Source organism: Amphiprion ocellaris, chromosome 22 (genome assembly GCF_022539595.1).
Source record: "Amphiprion ocellaris isolate individual 3 ecotype Okinawa chromosome 22, ASM2253959v1, whole genome shotgun sequence".
Lineage (NCBI taxonomy): Eukaryota > Metazoa > Chordata > Actinopteri > Pomacentridae > Amphiprion > Amphiprion ocellaris.
Window position 1 is genome coordinate 7853119 of NC_072787.1, and position 21874 is coordinate 7874992.

Below are 21874 nucleotides of genomic sequence, written 5' to 3' on the forward strand. Positions count from 1 at the left end.
AAGCCACTGTGCAGCCCAAAAAGAAAAAACAAATATAAGATCATAAGTAAATATGAATCCAAGCCGAAGCAGCCACACAAGAAGAAAAAAATCTGTTTCCCTCGTTGTTTAGGAAACTAAATGCCATCATTCATGTCACAAAGGCCATAAAACGTGCCACATGGAATTAAAGAGTCATTAATCATTGAATGTATTTGCTCCAAGTGGTTTAGAGACAGTGGCAGCCTTCAGCTCCTAGTTTTGTTTTCTGGAGGAAGTTACTTCTTCAGAGCAATAAGCACACTCATCCATTCTTCCTTCATCCGTGCTCTTTCAGTGACCCCCGTAAACAGCTGGTAGTGTTTAAACTTCAAAGAGTGATGAAGATTTTCAGCCACATATTTTCAATGTTTTGCTAATTTTCAATTTTTGCACGTGGCTGATATTAATGATGAAAGTCCCCTGAGAGTTTGTGGCAGCCTTTGTGGTTGAGCGCTGAGCATCTAAGCTAACTGAGACCAGGACAGCAGGATCAGAGAGACGGAGGGCGGCAGCGATAGAAGCCAACAGTCTACTGACAGCCTGCTGAGTCGGACATGGCCTGTTTATAATAAATAAGAACAGAAGACAAAAGGATCAGACGAGCTCAGATCAGCTGCAATGAACTGCACTCACACACAATTACTACTGCAATGTCTAAACACTGTACGTACAGAAAAAGACTGGGTTATAAATAGGGAAATGCACTTTTTTAAAAAGACACTCAGCAACAAAAACAAACAAAAGTAGCTACTTTTGTGAAAATGTAGTAGTGTTTTCCCCAAAATTCTTCATTAGACTATTTTATAGTTTGTGCTGACTAAACAACATGCAAGTGCTTTGGTATGGATGATCCCAACTGGCCAAATATCTGCAACATTCTTGTTTTTATTGACAAAAATAACAAGCTTGTTTATGGAGTATTATTTATTATTAAATATCCCTACAAAATCCAAAGTTACTGCAAGGGGAAAACCATGATTTAAATTCATTCGTGCACATATCTGTCATTAGAACAGAACATACTATTGTGTTTCAAACTGTTATAGACATTTTTTTATCCACTTATGCAAACAGTTCTTAAATTTATGTGTTCATATTGTTGTACGGTATTTATACAAAACATTTGTGCTGAGTCCCTGCATTCCATATTGGTGCTACATAACCAACAGTGATTTATTCTGTTTATTTAAATGTCTCATTGCAGGTTGTGTTTTCAGAGTTTGGATATGTTCATATATATACTGGAATACATAAACTGTATAAGAAGAGGTTGAGAAACCCAAGCAGATGTGGCTGTTGTTTAGATATTGTGGTCTCGTTTGGATTACTTACGGAATGTTACTGCAGAGAAGGTGGCTCCAAAACCTTTTACTCTGAACAACGTATGGGGTATTTGGCAAAAGAACAAACATGAGAGCTGCATTTATTTTTATCATTATAATTTCTGAGTGGAGACGGTCAGGGAGTGAGAAGAGGGCACCCACAAATGTTTGTATGAACTCCTGATGAGGTAATTGATGTAAACAAGGAGCTCGGGATGAAAGTTCCCTGCAGAAACGGAAGCCAGAGGGCAAATAAATACTCATCTATCAAGATGCAACATTTTATTTGAAACACTTTGAACATCAACTGCTGTCTTTACAGGAATCTTCCCCCAGCTTTGCAACGGTTATAAATGGAACAATGACTGTCAATGAAATAAACGGGCATCCAAATTGGCCATGGCCAGTTTTCGGATGTGGCGCACACAGCCGGCAGCATATTCCTGGAGCTCCTCGACGTCAGAGAGCATCATTTGCATGAGGGCCTGTGGAAGCACACAGAACAGAGGTTACAGCTGACAGCATGAACAGATTCTCAAAGAATCCTTGTATTCTAAAATCAACTGATACACATCCAGCACACAAATAAGCAGCTGTTGCAGATGTTTCCATGTCAGCAGTAGTCACTGCACAGCATCACCAACCAGTGAGGGCTGCAAAGACACACAGTGACTGTGTGGCGACAACAGTCTCAAACTGCGCTGGCATGTGTCTCTCTGTGTGAATATGTGCAGACATTCAGTGTGTGTGTGTGTGTGTCCCATGCCTCAGCAAAGGAGTTACAGCTGCGTGCACACATGCTTCTGTAAGTTTGTTCAGATGAAAGTCATGCAGGGCAGGCTCGACATTAAAAACCTGAGCATGAACCACACCACTCGACAGTCTTTCCGCCGCTCCAAAGGTCAGATTATATCCGACTATTAGTGGCTTGTGTAATGGATCTCGTTAGATCTTATTGCAGAACAAGGTTTTGAGCTCTCCAGAAATCTCTAGCTTTGGAAGTTTATTTTTTGGTTATATAAAATTGAACATCTAAAAGAGTTGCGTATGATGTAGACCTAGGCAAAAAGGAGCACAGTGGATCTATGGACTACCACTGAGTGGCATGTGTTTTATAGGGAGAGCCTTTTTCCCCCCGTTTTATCTGCAGCAAAATCACTACATTATGTTTGCGGGCGACTGTGGGGCAGAATCAAAATAAAAGTAAATGTAAGCATAAATACTCTGGCACAATGGATGAATTTAAATTTGTTCAATGTGTGTCATCTGGTAAAATCACAATGGTGTGCCACTGAAGTTTCTTCAGCCACACTTGCAATTATTTCGGATGGTTTTGTTTACATTGATAATGAAGCAATGGCAACATTACATCCCTCAACTAAGCACTTAAAGACTCCCTGCTTCTAAACAGAACAAAACCTTGATAAATAGGCTGCTGAGACGGCTGAGGCACTTATAAGCTCCATATATCTGCAGTGAATGAAAGGGATTTTGAAAAAGACTTCTTTAACAAAGAGCATGCTGGAGCAGGCTTACAAGTGCTGTGATGGAACACCATCTGGATTGTTCCTCTGGTTTCTGTGCAACAATGTCTTATCCCTGTAATCCAGAGCCACACAGAGGACAATATCTACAGTAGAGTGTCACTGTCAAGGGACATGATCCAACAAACAAGCCAGAATACATCAAGCTCCGAATTAGGTTTAGTAGAAGGCAGCAGAATACCTCTGAAAGCTCTTACTAATTTGTGTGTTCTCAGTTTCTGTCTCCCTCTTATTCAAAACTCATTCATCCTGTTCAGCACTGGCTCCATATATCAACACAGGAAGTGATGGGATTCCTTTGTCTGTTTCACACAAATTAAACTTCAACTGGAATCCTAATTATCAGTAATACATCGTGCATGGATTTCACCTTATCTCCATCCAGCTGATCAGGTCTTAGGACAAACTTAGGTCTGTTTCACTCCCGTTATCATTGTATTAATGCTGCATGTCAAAGCAGAGCTGATCTCAACCTCTCTCTATGTTACAGGCAAACTTTAAGACTCTACTTCATACATTTGTGTGGCTAGCAAACAGCCAAAGAAACAGAGAGAAGACATTTCCTGGATTTTTGGGGCGCAAAGATAAACAGTGAAAGAAAAACAGATAAAAGATGAGGTGAGCCAGCTTGTGTGTATGAGCATGAAGCGGCTGTGAACCTACAGCATATTATTAAAACACCAATATCCTTCTTCTTAATTATAATCACATCACTTTGTGGAAAAAATGCAGTCCAAGATGTCAGTTCCTCTCAATGAACTAGTGTCGAGGTGTATATGTGAAACATTTGCCCTCCGGTTTTATATGATTTTTAAATAGCATCCAAAACACCTCTGAAAGCAAACTTACATCCACAGGCTCCAGAAAACATGCAGCTCACTAAACAAGTCTCTTTTGTGAAAAGAGAGGATGCCTGAGAAGTGCCAGAGGCAGCGTTTTTGCCAACCTCATAGCACGTTATTCAGAAGTCGCCAAATAAGGTCTCCTGAAGCGCACAGCTAGGCTAAGATAAGCGTGTCTCTCTTTGCTGATTTTTTCTAGCTCGCACTTTCCCTCCCAGCTGGGATCTCTAGGAATATAATACACCACTTGTTAGATATTCCCTCACTGTGGTAACATGAACACTTGCTGCACGTTTTAAAAACTCAGTTGTGGGTTTTTGAGGTTTTTGCACGCTCCAGTGAGTCCTGGCCTTCAAGAAGGGAGCTGGGGAGCAGGCTTCCCCTTCCCAGCTGAGGTGTGGGAGGAGCAGACGTGCAGTCTGGGAGGGCTGCACATATTGTTGTATGTGTACACACACATTCTATCGCCCATGGAGGTGTAACAGTGTTAAGTGTGCTTTGTTGGACTGTGTCTGCCTGCAGGAGCTGAGCCTGAAATACCCCTGTGCCAGGTCTGACAGCCATTGTGGCTCCATCACCCACCTCCCACCTCCCAACACCCATCCCAGCATTCCCATGTTTTAGACTCCACAGTGCAGGCAAACAGTACAAACAGACAGCAGTGTTTAGCTGGGTCGAAGGGAAGCTGATGAGGGAAGTGAAGGTAAACAACATTCCCTGCAGCCTCCAGTGAGCCAGAGACTGCTAAGCTCCGTTTTCTATGTCTCTAAAGAGGAAGAGGAAAAGGAGGGAGGGAAGCTCTCAAATCAATGACTTTCAAGGGAAAGTTTCATTCTAAACCCTTAGCCTGTTCAACCTGAGAAAAGCCGTATGTGGGCCACAGGATTAAGACTAAAACATTATGCTCTTGGGATCTCAAAAACATGGTAGTCATAGCAGAGCACTGTGTGGATCATCTGCTCACCACAACTTGAAGTCATGTTTCACAGAAACCAAGAGGAAGCTGCAGAAGTAAACCTGTGATGCTCGACTTGGTTTTATTCCTCTCCTCACATTTGTGCATTTTCTGCCCCCCACAGTCCCACTGCACACTTTCATTTCTGAAGTCTGAGCATGTAAGAGAAAAAAACACTACAGCAAACACTCACAGTGCCGGAGCTGAAGCGTACTCATGGCAACAAAAGTGCAAACGTTTTTCTCATTTAGATTATTAAAAGCCTAAAATACATAGCAGGACCTGGCAAGAGCTACGCTTTGGAATACCTTCAGTTGAAAATTACCAATAATTACCATCCACATTTTGTAATTTTCATCAATTTACTTCACAAAGCGTTTTTTTTTTATGAAAGAGCCTTTTTAATACAAATAGCTGGCTAAAACTGTCTGAAAGGATTTATGGTTTCAGCAAACAATCCCCAGTAGTTTGGAAGCAATGTAAAGCAGAGAGGAAAGGCATGTTGATTTTATACATGACACAAAATGAAGCACATCCGTATAAAACTGCGAGATACCAAGAGTGGATGTCAAATCAAACAGCGAGGGCGATTCATCTCTCAGGATAAAACTCTCCTTTTGTTGGTATGTATTTCCTCTGAGAGAGAGCACCTGAATTCCTTTCCTTGAACACGGTCCGATCTGATCCAACACATTCCGCAGAAAATTTAGGAAACAAAGTCAGGGAACAAAAAGGGGTTTCATTCAAAACCTAAAATTAAACTGATTTATCTGAGATGTTTAAGACTCAGCATTGAAAGTAAATAACTGAGTGGACAAATTTTGAATGTTTTGGTTAAGGCAGAACAAAAACATTAGGACGGGTCACTAATGTGTTTTCCAGCGTGAAATACTTTCTTTTCAATGCTTAATTTCCCCCGTGAATCTTAGGGGACTGGGCCATACACCATTAAGTGTGCAAGAGAAATCAGCTTTGGAGCAGGAGAGACCTTTGCTCATTTGAAACTGTATACTACACGTGGGTGAGCATGTTTTGAGAGCTTCTCAACGGCACAGAAAACCTCTTTGAAATACAGTTGCAATAATACAAGAGGCAGTCCAGAAATTTACACAGGGCCGTAAATTAGACACAGAGCACTGTGTCAATTCTTGATAAATCTTCTCCAACCTATTCGGGACGTTTGGAGATATTGTTTTAACACATTCTTCCTAACAGTTGCCTGTATATCATGAAGCACAGCATTACATTGCATTCTCAGTGGTGGAGATTGACAAGCTCCCACATTGTAATGTTTCCTCCGGGGTCAGGCAGGTAAGTATCAGCCTCCCTGTCCAGACTGGCTGAGACTGAAGCCAGACTGAACAATGAGGCTGCCTGTGTTGTGTTTCCTTGTCTCAGATTAAGAACAAATGCAATGCTGGTGCAGTTACGGGGCCTTTGGTAATTAAGCTCTTTAAAAGTCCAAAAATACATTATGGAGTAGTGTTGCAAATCTTAACTGGTACATTAATAAGGGCAAACACAGAGACAGATTAAAAAGGGTGGTATGTCTTGAATTTGCGCACACACACACATATATTCACACACCAGAATGTCAAATATAATTACACACACGCACAGTGAACAAAAAAGAGGGCTTGTCCAGTTTTGTCGTGGCTCAAACTACAAAAAGTATTCAGCTTAATGACTTTTGCAAATTGGACATAACTCTTTCAGAACACCCAGTGTTCAGTCCAGCTTACCAATTATGGCTGGTGTCGAACCACATACACTGTAACAGCAGAGCAGACTAAAGTACACCATTTAATGAACATGGGAAAAAATATCTGGCTGCAATGGAATAACCACTTCATAATTTATATCGCAGTTGTTATTGAGGGGGAGGGGTTAAACTCACTATGGCCACAAAAAGATTTCTCATGTGAAAGTCTTTCTGCAAAACATGATTGAATTAGAGAATGAGATAGAAATTGTGGAGTATGAGTACATGATCATCTATGACAGGACATCAACTACAGCGTAATCTTAACATAAAATCTCTACATCAATGTCAGAGACAAACATAAACAGTCTCTGGAGCTGAGCATGGAAACAGCCTGACAGGCTCAAATGTTAGACAAAACAATGCTTGTTTCTTTTTGGAAGAGCGCTACACAACTGCCATGATGAAGAAAGCTGGCGGATGTAGCCTGACTGAGACGAGAAAAACTTGACCATAAAAAAACATTGTTCTCTTATAGCCTCAAACAGCTCTGACCCCACTCCCTGGCCTGAACCATATCGCTGCTGCATTCTACCCTGATGTCCAGGAACAGCCCTTAGCAACAGTTACCCCCAGCTACAGCCCTTTGACTTGTGCTGTAATGGCATCTAGGGTCTACCGTAGAAATGGCACTTTGCACACACTGAGCTGTTTGCTTTTCTGAATTCCCATGACGGCTAGAAAGTGGAGTCATGTTTCCGCTGCCGAATAAAACCCACTTTGTTTCTGCTCCATCGGTCAAAGGCTCTGAAAATAGTCACAGCTTTTCAAAGTTTATTACTCAGTGTTTTTCACACATCACTAAAACAAGGGTGGTGGGAGACCAAAGCCCATTTTCCTTAATGCAATTATACCAGATTTAGTCTCTAAAGCAGCAAATAAACTGCAAGAAATAATTACTTTATAAATGATCTACAAAAAAAGCATTAATGAGGACTAAGAAAAGCAGCGACGACGACACTGCAACTGACCTTCACCACTCCTCTCTCGTACATGGTGATGACATTGTTGGGGACCCAGGACAGTTGGTACAGGGCCTTGGCTGTGCTCAGGTGGACCGCAGTGTCTTTTGATTTAAGGAAACGCACCAGAGGAGCTACGGCTTGAGCCTCACCGAAGGATTCCCTATTGTTTCCCCACATGCAGCAATAGTAGATCGCCTCAGCCAGGTGGTGACGGAGCCTGTCATCAGTCTGTGCAGACAAAAACAGGACGTTATTGGACCTCAGAGACCAGTCTGTACAACATACACAACAACAAGCTCTGCAAGAGACTGTCTAGTCGCTAGTCAATAACTACCAATGTTCTTCTCATTAGCGGGATTTATGCAGCAGTGAGTAGGAAAAGACCAACTAAACTCCATTGTCGAGACACTGTTTGCATATTGACGGTAAGTGCAGAGTTCATGAATAGTAAAACTTTGTTGTTTGTCTCCAGTAGTGAGGTGTTCTTACTGTGTCAGTCAGCTTGGTCAGCAATGGGATAACCCCGTGATCAGTGAGGACTGCCAGATTTTCCTCATCTCTGGCTATTTTGGCGATGGCGGCGCAAATGCTTGCCAGCACCTCGTTGTTTGTTGACTTCAGTAAATTAAGAATCAGTTCCAATCCACCGACAAGTGAGCGCACCATTTCCCCTGCATCCTATAGTCAAAGAAGTTGTTATTAGCTAGTGTTCTGTGTAAATGAACATGGAGGATGATGAAGAAGGAATGACTGAGGAAAGAAGCGAGTCAGGTTGTGATGGCAGTGCATTCAAAACAAAGGTCAAATAATATGCTTTTGTAGAGGCCCTAGCAACAATCAAACATTCATTAGTGCATACCATGCAATACAATGCAATGCACCATCGTGTCCTGCAGTAGAATTGCATTTTGGATATGGCTGAGCAAGGCACACATCTGACATCTTTGTAAACATCTCCTACTTGCACCCTAACTTGTCATAATGAAGATGCTGCATAGAATTTAGAGCTTAGAAGTGACATTTAAAGCTTGTTCCCCACAGTGACAAAGTATAGACAAATGGCTTCATGGTTTCAGTTCATGGCACCAACGGGCATTGCAGGACTCTCAACCACTTGTGGGGCAATGCCTACTGAACCAAAAAGTTGGTAGGGAGAGCTGAGCAAACCACAGCGGAAGAGATGGCAGAGGCACTGGCTTCAGTATGGCTTGGCAAAACAGGCCACTGTTTAAAATCACAACTCACCATATCGTCAGCCTCAGAAGAATACATCAAGGTGGCCGAGTCTGTAATGTTCAGTACTTCGAAAATAGAACAGAAATATCCTCAAAAGCATACAATTATGGACCACTGGTTGCAAATCACAAAGTACACTTAATTTGAGTCCATTTCAGCATCAATCTACATGTTCAGAGCTTATGTATGGCACAATATTGCAGACTATAGCAATCACAGAATTTATTGTGTGCACTATTCTGCAAGTCAACGGATTTCATCAGATTCAGCACTGATGAGAAGCAGGAACTGATTTACAGTTTTAGTGCACAACTACTTTGGGAGAGCATGGTGTACTGTTGCGTTCTCCTCTCTAACAGAGAGCTCACAGCTGAGATGAGGCCAGGGTGTAGTGTATGGGCCCTGTGATGCCGTGCCAGATGATGAGCCATGTGTGCAGTGCAGGCCAATGAGTGGGGTGCTGGGGCCAGGAGCTGACCCCCCGACACACAGGAAGCTCTTCCTTAGGAATACTGATGACGACTGGCCGGGAGTCCCTGCGACAGAGGAAGCTCTCTCAAGCCACCAGCTGCGATAGACTAGCCAGAAACTCTTTCATGGCCTGGACGGGGCCCCAGATCTAAAAACCGCAGCATTATGAGGCTGCACACGGAAAGGCCTTTCTTGCTATCCTCTCTCTCCCCTCCTCTTACCCAGGATGAAATGAAATAGAAAACACATTATCTGCTCTGCGTGATCTAAAGCTGAGTGGAGCAAGCCAAGCTCAGAATGGCATGCCCTGACCCCTTCTCTGGAGTAATCAGGCTTCTGTAACATACATGGCTTCTAGGTAAAGGAAAAGTAAATCAGGCATCTAAATGTGCCTCTGCATCCAGGCAAATTAATGATACACCCCATTACGTGTGACTGGGAGGGTTCTATTTCCTTGATTGGAGAACAAAGTTAACTGAGTGATTCACTCCTAAGCCTTTAGAGTACTTTTATGGTACTAAATCAATTTAACTTAAGGACTTGTGGACATAGAGCATAGTGTCTGTCTATGTCTGTGTAAGGGCAACAGTACTGGAGCATCCAGCAGATGCATTTATACCATGGCTCTTTCATAAATCCACTATGGAACTGCTAACTCAAACCACATGGGGTTTTTATCTAAATAACGACTGCACCAAAGCAGCTGTATCAGGTTCCTCAAGTCGATGGGCAAAGACCACTATTTAGCTCTTGTCATTGCCCCCGTCCCAGAAAAATCACCCAAAAAGCATGTTCATGAATTTCCCTCAAAATTGGCACACTGACGTTCAGACAAACATTGTCAAACTTTGTTAGCGCTCAATAGTAGGTCCACAGTTCCCTTTTCTCCCTCCATATGGTTGCCATGCATCATTTTCGCTACACTGCTGGGCCAGAGAAATTCCAGCCAGTAAAAAAAAAAAAAAAAAGGAAGAAAAAAAGGGCTTCACCCCCAAGACACCTGTCTGGGCCCAATATATGTGTTTAAACTTCACCAGATTGTTCTACTGACACTCTGTTTACACCAATCATAGCGATAATCTAATAGAACAACATTACGTTTGTAGCTGGAAATTATACAAGCGCTCAGGGGATCAAAGACCTGCTAGTGTGAACTGCAATTAGAGTTGATTGACAACACTGCTGTCTAATAATAGGCTAAAGGTCTGAAACAACAGCAGAAAGGAGTACTTCATTGATTCAACATTGCACTCCTACACAAAAATCAAAAAACTGCAAAAATTTCATCTGCAAAAAATTTCTTGAAAAAAAAAACACAATATTTTTGGACCTACAAAGATTTTATTCTGTGCTTAGTTATATCTAAAATTGCATAAGTAGCATTCATAGCCATATCGTGAATACATTTGTGCAGTGTTTTCGTTAGAGATACGGGTTCACGGAAGCTGTCTGGTATCCTTTGCTCTATGCGTGAATCGTGTGCCTCTGTAACTAGTAGCATGTTGAGGAAAGATTTTCAGCTGGGAAATCAGAAGCCATGCCACAGGATATTACTCAGTCTTTCTCCCTGCCTGCTTCCCAATTCACCAATCTCAGTGTGCCAAGCAGGCTTCTCTGCTTCATATTAGCCCAAGGTTCATGTAAGCCTCCTCTGACACAGCTCTGCCCCTGCTCACCTCCCAGCAGCAGCAGGTTGGAAGCAGAGCTTAGGAGACAAGCATGGTGATATAAGCAGGCTTCTGTGTAGTGAAACGACACGAACTCTGCAGAACTCTTTGATTTACAGACTATCTGTGTGCCTTTGGTGTGCCTCACTTGCACAGCTATGAGACGGAGGCAGAAGATTAATGTGTTTTCTGTCACAGAGGACAGAAAAAAACTCTGCACTTTACTGTACCTTTGCATTCTCAATACATGGACAAAGGGCCCACGCAGCACTAGATTGAACATCTGGACTGGGTTTTTTTAGCAGTGACCACACCAGGCGGACTCCATCAAGCTGCTGAATGATTCTGAAGGGGGGGGGGAGAGACAGAGACATGATGTGAGAAGGGAGGGAATCAAAGAAAGGAATGAACAAGCAAATAAACAAAACCTTAAAGGAAAGTGCTAAATTATGATTTCGCTTAGATCTTTCATTAAGCGTGATTTCGCAACAAGTGTGTCATTTTTTGATCATGTTTGTTTTGTAGAGCTCTGGCTCTATCAGCTAGCAGGGAACTACAGCCAAAGAGGATCAAAATTGTCAATCGATTTCAGCAGCGGCTTTTCACCACAATTTGCCTTTAGTCCTGCTCAGTGCCTTTCCAGGGCCTGAACTCACTGTCTGCTCACTCAAGTCATTCTCCACAGCAAAGCTCAGCAATGCTAGGGCCAGAGGTTAACTCATATACATCTGTGTATAGTGCCTCATACATGGATATATATATAGAAACTGAGACAAACTTACACTTTATGTTGGTGGCTTGTTTTTAAACCAAAGCCAAAAAGAGGACCTCTTTCCAAATCAAACAGAGCCAGAGACAGGTCGCTCTATATTTCATAGAGTCTGAGTGAAGTTTACTTAAGCATGAGCTGTATTTCATGTCGTACACATGACTGTTTTCAAAACTGCAGTCAAGGTCTGAGAGCTCAAAGAATTAAGCCACAGTGCACCCGTTGTCTGGTATAAATAACATGTAACGTGTTCCCCATGTGTGCTTCTACCAACAAGGCCGACATTGAATGCTGTCATAATTACTTAAACACTCCCTAATCACAGTATCTCCGTGACTGGCAACGAGCGAACACTCATCAGGGACGTCCCCTGCGCCATCTGTCTTCCGTTTGCACATAAATCAGTCTAGAGGGATCATAACATCAGATTCCAGTCTGCAGGGCCTCTTAAATCCGGACCAAAAACAAAAGTGAAGCGTCATATCATCCGCCAAAACAGCTCCGTCTTCCCATGAAGCAGGTATGAAACAGATTAGCAATGAAGTTGCAGCTGACAGTGATGGATTAGAGGAGGAGACCACAAACCTTGGAGGCATTAAACAACGTGTGTTCACTCTTGTAGTTACATAGGATTCATTGGAGGAAGTGCTACGTCATTAACCACACACTGCCTACTGGTTGAGAATGAAAACAAACATGTGAGTATTTCATGGAAAACTTGAAAGTGATCAGTGTTTGTTTTGGCCTTTCAGTAGTTATGGACGACCTGAATTCGAATGATGATGAGAGAATGATTGCGCTGATCAACAGAAGGTGGTGTTGGAGAAAAAGTTTCTTTTTGTGAAATGAAGTCATGTTAACTGACAGGAATGTTGTAGCTAACTGTGTGGTATCAGACATATATCATCATAATATTTGTTAGCCAGCCAAACATCATCTATCACTGGTAATCTGGAAAACAACTCAGACTGTGTTTGGTTGTAGCAGGAAACACTCAAATGTGAGTTATGTTAATTGCTTAGCAAACTTTTGTACACATTCATGTCTCAAAATAAGCTAATGCCACAAAACATGCAAAAAATGGCCACTGAAATAAGAGCTTTCTGTTTACTGCTAAGTGTGAAAGCTGAAAGATTACAAGGTCTGGGCTAAATATGCATACCGTGAGAAAACATAGAGAACATGATGAACCAATGTAATACTTTTCTCCCTTTGTGAGAAGTTCACCACAGTTACTGGCTTTATTTTGACATGTTTAATTTTTTATTGAGCCCCTTGGTTTTGGCCTCCAAACAAATGTAATAGGCTCATACAATAGCATTAACAGCCAACTAACAATGAGAACTCAGACATTAAGCTGTATTTGTGTCCAGTGCTAATTAAGAAGGGTTTTGTAGTCCATAACAGCCTCGTAAAAGCAATGAGGCACAGATGGAAGCTCCACAATGTTGTGCAGTATTGAGGGTGAGGTTAAAAGAACACAGTATAAAGACAGCTCTGGACTTTGGTTCACTGTGTTTTCCCAGCCATGTAGTCTTGGACAGGGCAGGGCTTTAGGTATGTTCGTCTGACCAGCTCAACTCCTAACAGTGACCACAAAGCTATAGTAAAACACTGGGAATTAAACCACAACCATATTTAACACAGCAGGTACAATAAACAAAGCTTTAAAAATCTGTCATTAAGTTGGGGATGAAAGAGAAACCTGCCTGCATAATTACAAATTAAGAGAACAGCAGATTTCTTGAAGCATCAGCCCATGACAGCTTAATAATACTGTGTTTAGATCCTGGAATCGGTGTCATTCCCTTGTATAAACATATTACATCAATACTCGGCCAAGAATATGAGTTTGGAGTTGATTCAGCGACGAGAGTGAATATTCCACTAATAACATTTTAAAAGACACCACATATATAAATGTCAAAGGCTACGTTAGCTGGTTGGATGAATGGGAAGATACTTACGTCATGTTATCCTTATCTGTGGCACAGGCACCCAATGCCTTAGTTACATTTACAAGCAGCGCCTGGTTAAGTGATACAAAGCACATGCATGAATCAATATATAGACAGGTGACAAATTTTTAAAAATCATCAAGTGTCATAGTAGAATCAGTGCACTTTGGAATTTATTCTCCAAGTCTCTGGTACTCTACTATCGGGAAGGAACATCATTCTTCCAAAAGATATTCTTTCATTTGGTGTCTTTACTATGGTGGTGAGGACAGCTATCTAACACATCGGTCCAAAATCTCCCATAGGTGCCAGTCTACTGCGCACTGATGGATGTGGATGCATTTATAGAGCAGATTCCTCCCAGGGGACCCAAAATGTACTAGAGAGTAATATAACAAAAACAACTGTGCATCCATGGTGGTTGCAACTGTCTGTGTTTGTATCCACAAGGGAGTATAATCGAGGCTCATAAAATCTCCTATAGGTGTTAAACTGGGTTGAGATCCAGTGACTGTGAAGCCCACAGCATATGAGTCACATAGTTTGTTATACATCAGACCATTCAGTGACCCCTGTCCTTTTGGATGAGGTACTGTCATTTATATGTGTTTCATTTGGATAAACATGATCATTAATAGCGATTTTGTACAGCCTTGCAGTGAGCGTTCCCTCTAATGGCAGGGTCTGCATGATGTAAACATTTCCCAAAGTCCACAAGAATCTGTGCAGACGCCTCTGGCAACATTTTCCTGCATCCCAAAATGTGTGCCTGCATGGCCACTACAAGGACAGCAATGCTCATGCTCAGCAGTAGTATGCATGCTCAGAATACATAGATGCCAGTCTGCTGCACATGTATCAGTATGTGTCCCCCAGTGGATTAGAAAGTTATGTAAGTAAAGTAACTACGGCTCTGTGTTGTCTGTAGCTGTACATGTGTGCACCCACAAGGGAGCATAATCAAGGCTTAAGGATATATGTGGATCCAAACCATGCCAGCAAAAAGCCCCCAACAGTACAAGAGAGCCACCAGTTGCCCTCACTGTAGGTGTCAAAGGTTCAGTTTTATTCTTTAATTTGTCACCCATCTGTAGGAACACATTTTATAGAATAAATAACCGTTAATGCAGCTGCAAAAAGTTTTGCAAACCTGGTTTGTTCCAATGAGCAGGTTAACTAGTGGCTTGATGCCTCCACACTTGCCAATGGTGGGCTTGTTAGCAGGTATCTGGGCAAATTCTCCTAAGGCCCCGGCCACATTGACCAGGACTTCTTCAGGCTGATCAGTTAACAGACCAACCAAGGTCTGCAGAGCGTTGTGTTTCTGAAACCTTTGAGTAGAGAAAAGAAAGAGGTGGTTGCATTACATTACATTATATTACATGATCTAATTGCTTCACATTGTATTGTTGGTTTTATTACAATGAACACATATTGAGCACAATGAAACAGGACTAAGAGTCAGTCTAAAAAGACGCATGTGGTTCTGAGAGGTTGTGCTTTGAATGGTTCTTTCAGCTAAACGCCAACATTAGCATGCTAAAAGCCTCACAATAACAATCCTAATATACCGATGTTAAACAGTTACTGTGTAATGTTTGCCATCCAGATTTTTTCCGGCTGTCTCCCATAAGATATGCATGTAGATTAATTAGTCACACTGAAACTGGCCATAGGTGTGACAGTGAGTGTGTTTGTCCATCTCTCTACATTCGCCTTGTGATGGACTGAGCAATCTAACCAGGCTGCACTCTATCCCTTGCCCTATGTCAGCTGGAATAGGCTCCAGTCCCCCCACAACCCTCCACAGGATAAAGCCAGCATAGCAAGTGGTCACATATTTTTGGACGGAAATGAACCATTTAGATTATGGATTCATTGGTAATTGTTGATAGATAAATCAATAGAAAGAGTGTCTTTAATGGCAGCCCAAAAGGAATCTGTGCAGCACTGAGTTCTCATTATGTGGACTGTTGTTGCTGTATACTTCATGCCTTTAAAATGCTTTGAATAGACAAAGCAAGGATGGATGAATGGAAAAAATCCAATCCACTCAAATGGAATGAGTGGTGCTGGTATCTAAGTGTGCTGTCAAACCTTAAGCCAACAAGTCTACCGCCAAGCTAGCCACTCAAAAAGGCATAGCAGTGGTTTCAGTTAAACTACTAACTACTAACGCATCTAACATTTGATAATTAGTACTAAACTCAAAATACACCTAATGGATGAGAAAGAGAATGGCATCAGTTTTGTAGGTGTCTGATCATAAACAGATATACTGAACAAATTTAACATTTGATCTGATGACGGTGCTAGATAAACAGTTGAAGTTGGGGTGAGCAGTTTTGTGCACTGTCAAAAGGTGGAAAAAAAAACCATAATAACCTTTATTATAAGACTTTAGAAAATCTAGCCCTCACATTCAAAGAGAAGCTGCTGTTCCTATTGGCTGTTCTACAAATGCAGATGTGCATACACATTCTTGCGGATGGTGGTCTGGTGGATGATGGTCATTGTTGCAGCTGTGGCTAATTCAGTTTCATATTTATGTGCATGCTTACGACAAAGCTTGAGTTGCATTCCCATATGAAGCATGTGTCTATCTTTGGGCTTGTCTGGTTGGAGAGCTGCAGCAGGAGGGCTGTATTTTCAAATTCTGTTTTTTGATTTTTTTGTTGGTTTGTTTTTTTGGCTTTCCCAGACCTCTGTCTACCACAGACTGAAGTGTGATTACAGTCCCTGCATCATATTTCATGGCAGTAGTTGAGACATTTGCACAAAGGTACTTCATGGTGGTGATGAATGAAAAGTCAGGAGATTCCTGCAATTAGGTCACAATTCCAAGTGAGTCTAGGAACTATGAATGCCAGTGCCAACTTTAGTGCTCAATCTAGTCAAAAGTTTCACCTATGAAAACTCAAGGAATTATCAAAGTTATTGTGCTTCATTACTGGGGGGCCCATGAACATCTGTAAAGACATTTATAAACAAACAAAAGAAACATTCACATTTAGAATCAATCCAACAGTGGTTAACGAAAGTGGTAGTGTGAGGTGGTCCATGACTGACAGACTAATATTGCCATCCCTAATCCCACATTCGTTAGTGTACCTAATAAAAACGCTATTAGTTGTCTCAGTGACAGGGTACATTACTCACAGCCACATAGGCACAGATCCCGTACTGTAACCCAGCAGTATAGGCAGGTTTCCCACGGCTCTTCACAGTTGTCCCTCATACGTATTTTGCATAACCAAAGCTTTGCTGCGGCTTGGAAACTCTGCCTCCCTCTTTTGCTGTGATTTTGCCTTGTTTGCCAGTGCTATAGAGTGGTAAACTATAGTAAACATTTAAAAGGGATATAATGTGGTTGCAAAAAAACTCAACAAACCTCTGATGTACAGTTAAGTTCTACGACTGTTTTTATTCACAGTTACGGTTGCTGGCATCATGGCCCGTAAGCTATTGTAGATGGCCAAGGTCATTTGGTTTTGGTCAGGGTCCACCGACAGACAGCCTATTCTTGCAAGTGAAAACACTGCTAATGAACAGAGGAGCTGCCAAAGTTAACTTCAGTGAAATTCGCCATAACGAAAAACAATGGTTTTCCTATGCCATAACTGAAGTGTCATCTGCAGTTGACTACGGTAGAATTATCTTGTAATCACAGACATAACTTTTGATAAATGAACAGTAAGTCATGTCTATTTTTGTTAAGCCAATCCCAGCTGAAGTAATTACGTGATGGCAAGACTAACATTACACAAAGCTGCCTGAAGCGGCTTCTACTGCAAACACTGGGCTCCACACCACTGGAAGCCTATTAAAGCCCATATGAAGACACAGGAACCACAGTGGAGCTTCTGTGCAGCAGATTTTTATGATTGATTGTGTGCCTTTTACTTTTCTTAGTTACATTTTGAGCTATGTGTAGAAAGATCAAATGCAGCCTTTTGTACTAACTAGAGCTTTTAGCCAGGCTAAAATCAAAGCCAGGCAAGTAAAAGTAAGACATTTCAGGCACACTGAGATACCTAGCAATCACCATAAAAAGAGAAAGACAGTCACTTGTTCAGACTGAAATTTAACATACAGATCAATGCATTCTGTTTGAAAGGAAATAGCACACCACTGAATAACTTGGGTGAGCAGAGAACTTTTGTGAGGTACAGAGAAGTATCATTTAGAGGGGGCAATTATGGTCTGCTCATCATAGGGCTGGAACAGAGGTAAGATGGAGGGGTAGTCAGTAATTGGACGCAAACCCCACAATCTTGACCCCAAGCATTACTGCGCTGGCAAATACAGTCCTGGACTTGGCAGTCACGACTTTCCATTGCAAAGTTATTCCCTCACTCTTTTGTTAAGGCTTTTTACAGCATTTTTGTGTGTCCGTAACACCTCGGTATACAGGCTCAAGGAGCCACATGTGGATGAATTCATAAATCTGCACAATATAGTGTTTCAGTGTTTTTAGGCTTTCTACTAAAATTTTTCCTCACACATACAACTTTAGCCCAGGTGTAGTAGTAGTCTGACAAAATACGCAAGCTTATGACAATGTGGCTGCTGAACAAACACACTTATGTTATAAATGTAATTATATTTTGGGGGAATCCATCATCTCTCATTTTAATGCATCACTAATCAGGAAAACAGCTAACACATGCTGCTACCTGTCTTGAGTGGAGGTCCCCCCGACCTCTATACTGTCCAGACCATGCAAATCATCAGTCACATAAAACAAAAAATCATGTTTTTTGCAATGGGCCACAAGGCCTGCTTCATTTGACCATGAACTTAACGAAAGAAAAGAGCAAAAAAATCCACACTCTGACTCCCATTATTGCCGTAGCAAAATATATTCCAAAATGATTTTCATTTCAGTACAACACTCAGCCTATGATTGATTCTGAAATGAGCGCATGCCCCTAAAACCCTGTTACCATTAGCAGCCTTTACGTTTTGACAGTAATGGCTCAGTCACTTCATTCCAAGCTTCTGCCTGACCTAGACATTTTAAGTGATTCAAATAAGCCTGAGAGAGTATGAAAAAACAGATCCACTTACACATTCAAGTGGGCATTAAAAACATTTGCTGTGCATCATGCTGGCTTCCTCCTGAAGAGGTGGCCAATTTCACCTTCATTCACACCCAACTGTGCACATCATAAAAAAAACAAAACAAAATATAACGCAGCACACACAGGAAAGAACCCATGAAATAAGAACTCTGTTCATATTATGGTCCATTGTGACATGTTAAATTTAGAGTGAGAGCAACCAAAGTGTTTTTCAGTGTTTGTAAAAGAAGTGTCACTAAATGTGGTTTACATGTGATTAATGGCATCATTACAATTATTTCTATTATTGTTATTAACAGTAGTACTATAACTTTTTTACATAGCAACAGTATGACAAGCCATTAAGTATGGCAGAGAGCCTGTACCGGCAGCAAGTGTGCTAGGCTGCCCATTACTCACGGCCAGTGCAGTTAAGTTGTTTTATCATCACGCCAAGCTGAAGTCAGAAGCGTTTCAAAACTGCCTCAATTTTGTTGTTTTTTTAAAAGATTTTTTTTTGCCAGAAAATGATTAAAATGTCCATGAAAATGCTTGATTTTGTACCGCAAAAGCAGAACTGGTGTCTATAGAATGAGAACCATGCTACAATCGTTAAATAAAAATCCCCCAAATGATTTTTTTTCATGACTTGCATTAAAGAGATACCGATCTGTCTATCTTGCTTTAAAAGAATGTTATTGTCATCCTTCTGCTTTTGTAAAGGACTTCTTGCCTAACTCGATGTGGCAGCAGACACACAGTTCCAGTTGGGAGGACTTAACATAGACTTTAAATGTAGGATATCAATCTGTCAGTTATGATATATGAACTGAAGAAAGATCCATGTGAGTGCCACTGAGCCTTTTTGCTTGTTATTTTTAGAATTCCACTGCAATTTGAACTACACATCATTTCTGACAAAGAAAAGCATTTTTACATAATCTCACCTCCGCAAAAAGCCTTAAACCTCATACTTTTCATCAAAACAATTATCAAAAGACTATGTCTTATCAGTTTCTTGGCTACACTGAAAAGAATAGATTTTGAATTGATTAATTTGTTACTGAGGCATTAAATCACTGCATGTGGGTTATATATTACATTCCTAGCCTCATACTGAATAAGAAAACAAATACAGCTAAATCATTCTTTCAAGGGAGCACTAGTGGAAATGTTTTGGGCTGCCAGAGCACGGTCTCTGGGCATTATTTATTTTAGAGGGAAAATCACTGGCTTAAAATCATCTGACACTACAAGTACAAGTCAAAAACCATTCCAGAAATGTCACTACCAAAGGAACCAGACTAAATGACACTTAAATAAATCCCTGCCGTACATGACAAATGATTAAAGGCCCCGTCAGCCTGCGTCTTCTGACATTAGAAAATCACAAAGCTGATACTTTCAGTATGCCCACGTTTGGTTCAATACTAACAAGCCTTGACTAACACATCAGTGAGGTCTATAAAATCAGCACATTTACTTGATCCTTTGTTAACAGTGGAAAAGACTGAAATCTAAAGGCAAACAGTCACATAAAAGATCAGAGCAGATAGAATCCGTACAAAAACTTTACATTTTATACAAATAATCACTTCAACCAGACACAATGGTAAAGAAAAGGGAGATATGACAACAGCATGCGAGTGGAAACAGTGACACAACTAGTCATGAATGAGTGAAAGTCCTCTATAAAAGTAACATATGTGATGAGGGCATGCACGCAAGTCTGCGGAGTTCTGTATCCATTGCTGCTTTTAATGTATTCACATACTGCTGTGAACCACATCAGGTTTGCATAGCATGTGTTCCAAAAGTTATGGGCACATGTGGATAAAATGCCTAATTGCCATTAACCTCCTTTTACACTGAGGCTCAGAAGAAGAAGATTGCTGTTCCTAAGAGCAGTGAGCAATTTATCAAAGTCATACTAATCTGTTGGAGCTAATTACAAACATGCCGCCATATAGTATAAAAGACATGGCTACAATATGTTCTATATCTCTTGTATGTTGTGTTATATCATGTGAGCCCATGTGTGTTAATGAGTAGTAATAAAGTGAGAGTTTCTGGGTCTGTGCATACTCAGCCACATTGTCCGTGCTGATGGAACACTTCCAAATAGCTCCGGTGGCAGCAGCCAGAAGCTGCTTGTTGTCCGCTTTGCCCAGCAAGGAAACCAGTTGCTGCAGACCTTTGTATTTGCGTACCAGATCACGAGTTTCCTTTTCCTCTGCACACTGCAAAGCAAAAGATGCAATCAAGATCTACATTAATTACATTATAGTCTGGGTCTAATTAGGAAACACTGAAGAGAGGTCTCGGTTTTAGTTCAGATCCATTTGTATGTGCTTTTGTTTCGTTTTTATGAAGTGTTGTTTAGTATGCATGGACCCAAGGAAATTAGGTACCTTAAAGATTGCACTGGCACAATGCATTTGTAGCTCATCATTGTCACTTCTTAGGTTTTTTACCAAATCCTTAATCATGCCTTCAGTCTGAATGGTAACCCTGTAGCTTTCCTGTAGTGAGATAAGCATCAACAGATCACATCAGCGTGAATGCATTTTTAATTACAGTACATATGAAATGCAAAAAAAAAAAAAATCGAATATTCTTCTCATTTGGCTTATATGGTAAATATGAATGTATCCTCATGCATGCTTTTCATTTAATGTGGCTGCAAATATTTTTCAATTTTCATTCTTTTTAATATCATCCATTGGCAGTCAAGTCCCTTCCACACAAAAATATGTGTTTTAAATTGTTACATCAGTTGGATGATTAACCTTCAACATGCAGACTGCAGCATTTGACAGTTTCTCAATGTGTCTCCTTAAGAGGGAAAGCTTTACTCATCTTTCTTTGAAATCTGAGTTCCTACAACCATGTTGATGATACATCAAATAGATTTTGAAAGCCAATCTTGTTCCAAAATGCAACTTAACTGTGTGAAATGTGGGAATTTTAAATAGTTATCAGTTAAAGTGAAGTATTTGCATATTTGTAGTGGTCGTGTTAATGTCATTTTAAGAAATTTTAGCAAGTTAATTTTGCTTCTTGGTGATAACTCTCAGATGTTCATATTCAAAGTAGAGTATTTTTATGTCTCAAAATATGTCTACAGGGGATCTTTAAAATGTTATGGAATAACATAATAACAAAAACAACAACAACAACAACAATAATAATAATAATAATAATAATAATAATAATAATAATAATAACAATAATGTAGCACTTTTCAAGACACTCAAAGAAGCTTTACAAAGTAGGCAAGAACATAAAAAATAATAAAA

At 40.8% G+C, this 21874-nt stretch overlaps 1 protein-coding gene across 2 annotated transcripts in view; it reads right to left on the minus strand.

The window, feature by feature from the left end:
* Positions 1-1616: 1616 nt before the first annotated feature.
* odad2 (outer dynein arm docking complex subunit 2) overlaps positions 1617-21874 on the minus strand; it is a 44240-nt gene continuing 23982 nt past the window's right edge. For both annotated transcript variants that reach the window (XM_023262665.3, XM_023262664.3), the window contains exons 14-21: positions 20987-21097; positions 20661-20815; positions 14663-14843; positions 13522-13583; positions 11016-11130; positions 7901-8089; positions 7418-7639; positions 1617-1828 (exon numbers count right to left, since the gene is read on the minus strand). In XM_023262665.3, coding sequence (XP_023118433.2) covers positions 1712-1828; positions 7418-7639; positions 7901-8089; positions 11016-11130; positions 13522-13583; positions 14663-14843; positions 20661-20815; positions 20987-21097 — 1152 coding nt within the window. In that variant the 3' untranslated portion in view covers positions 1617-1711. The remainder of the gene's footprint in view (positions 1829-7417; positions 7640-7900; positions 8090-11015; positions 11131-13521; positions 13584-14662; positions 14844-20660; positions 20816-20986; positions 21098-21874) is intronic.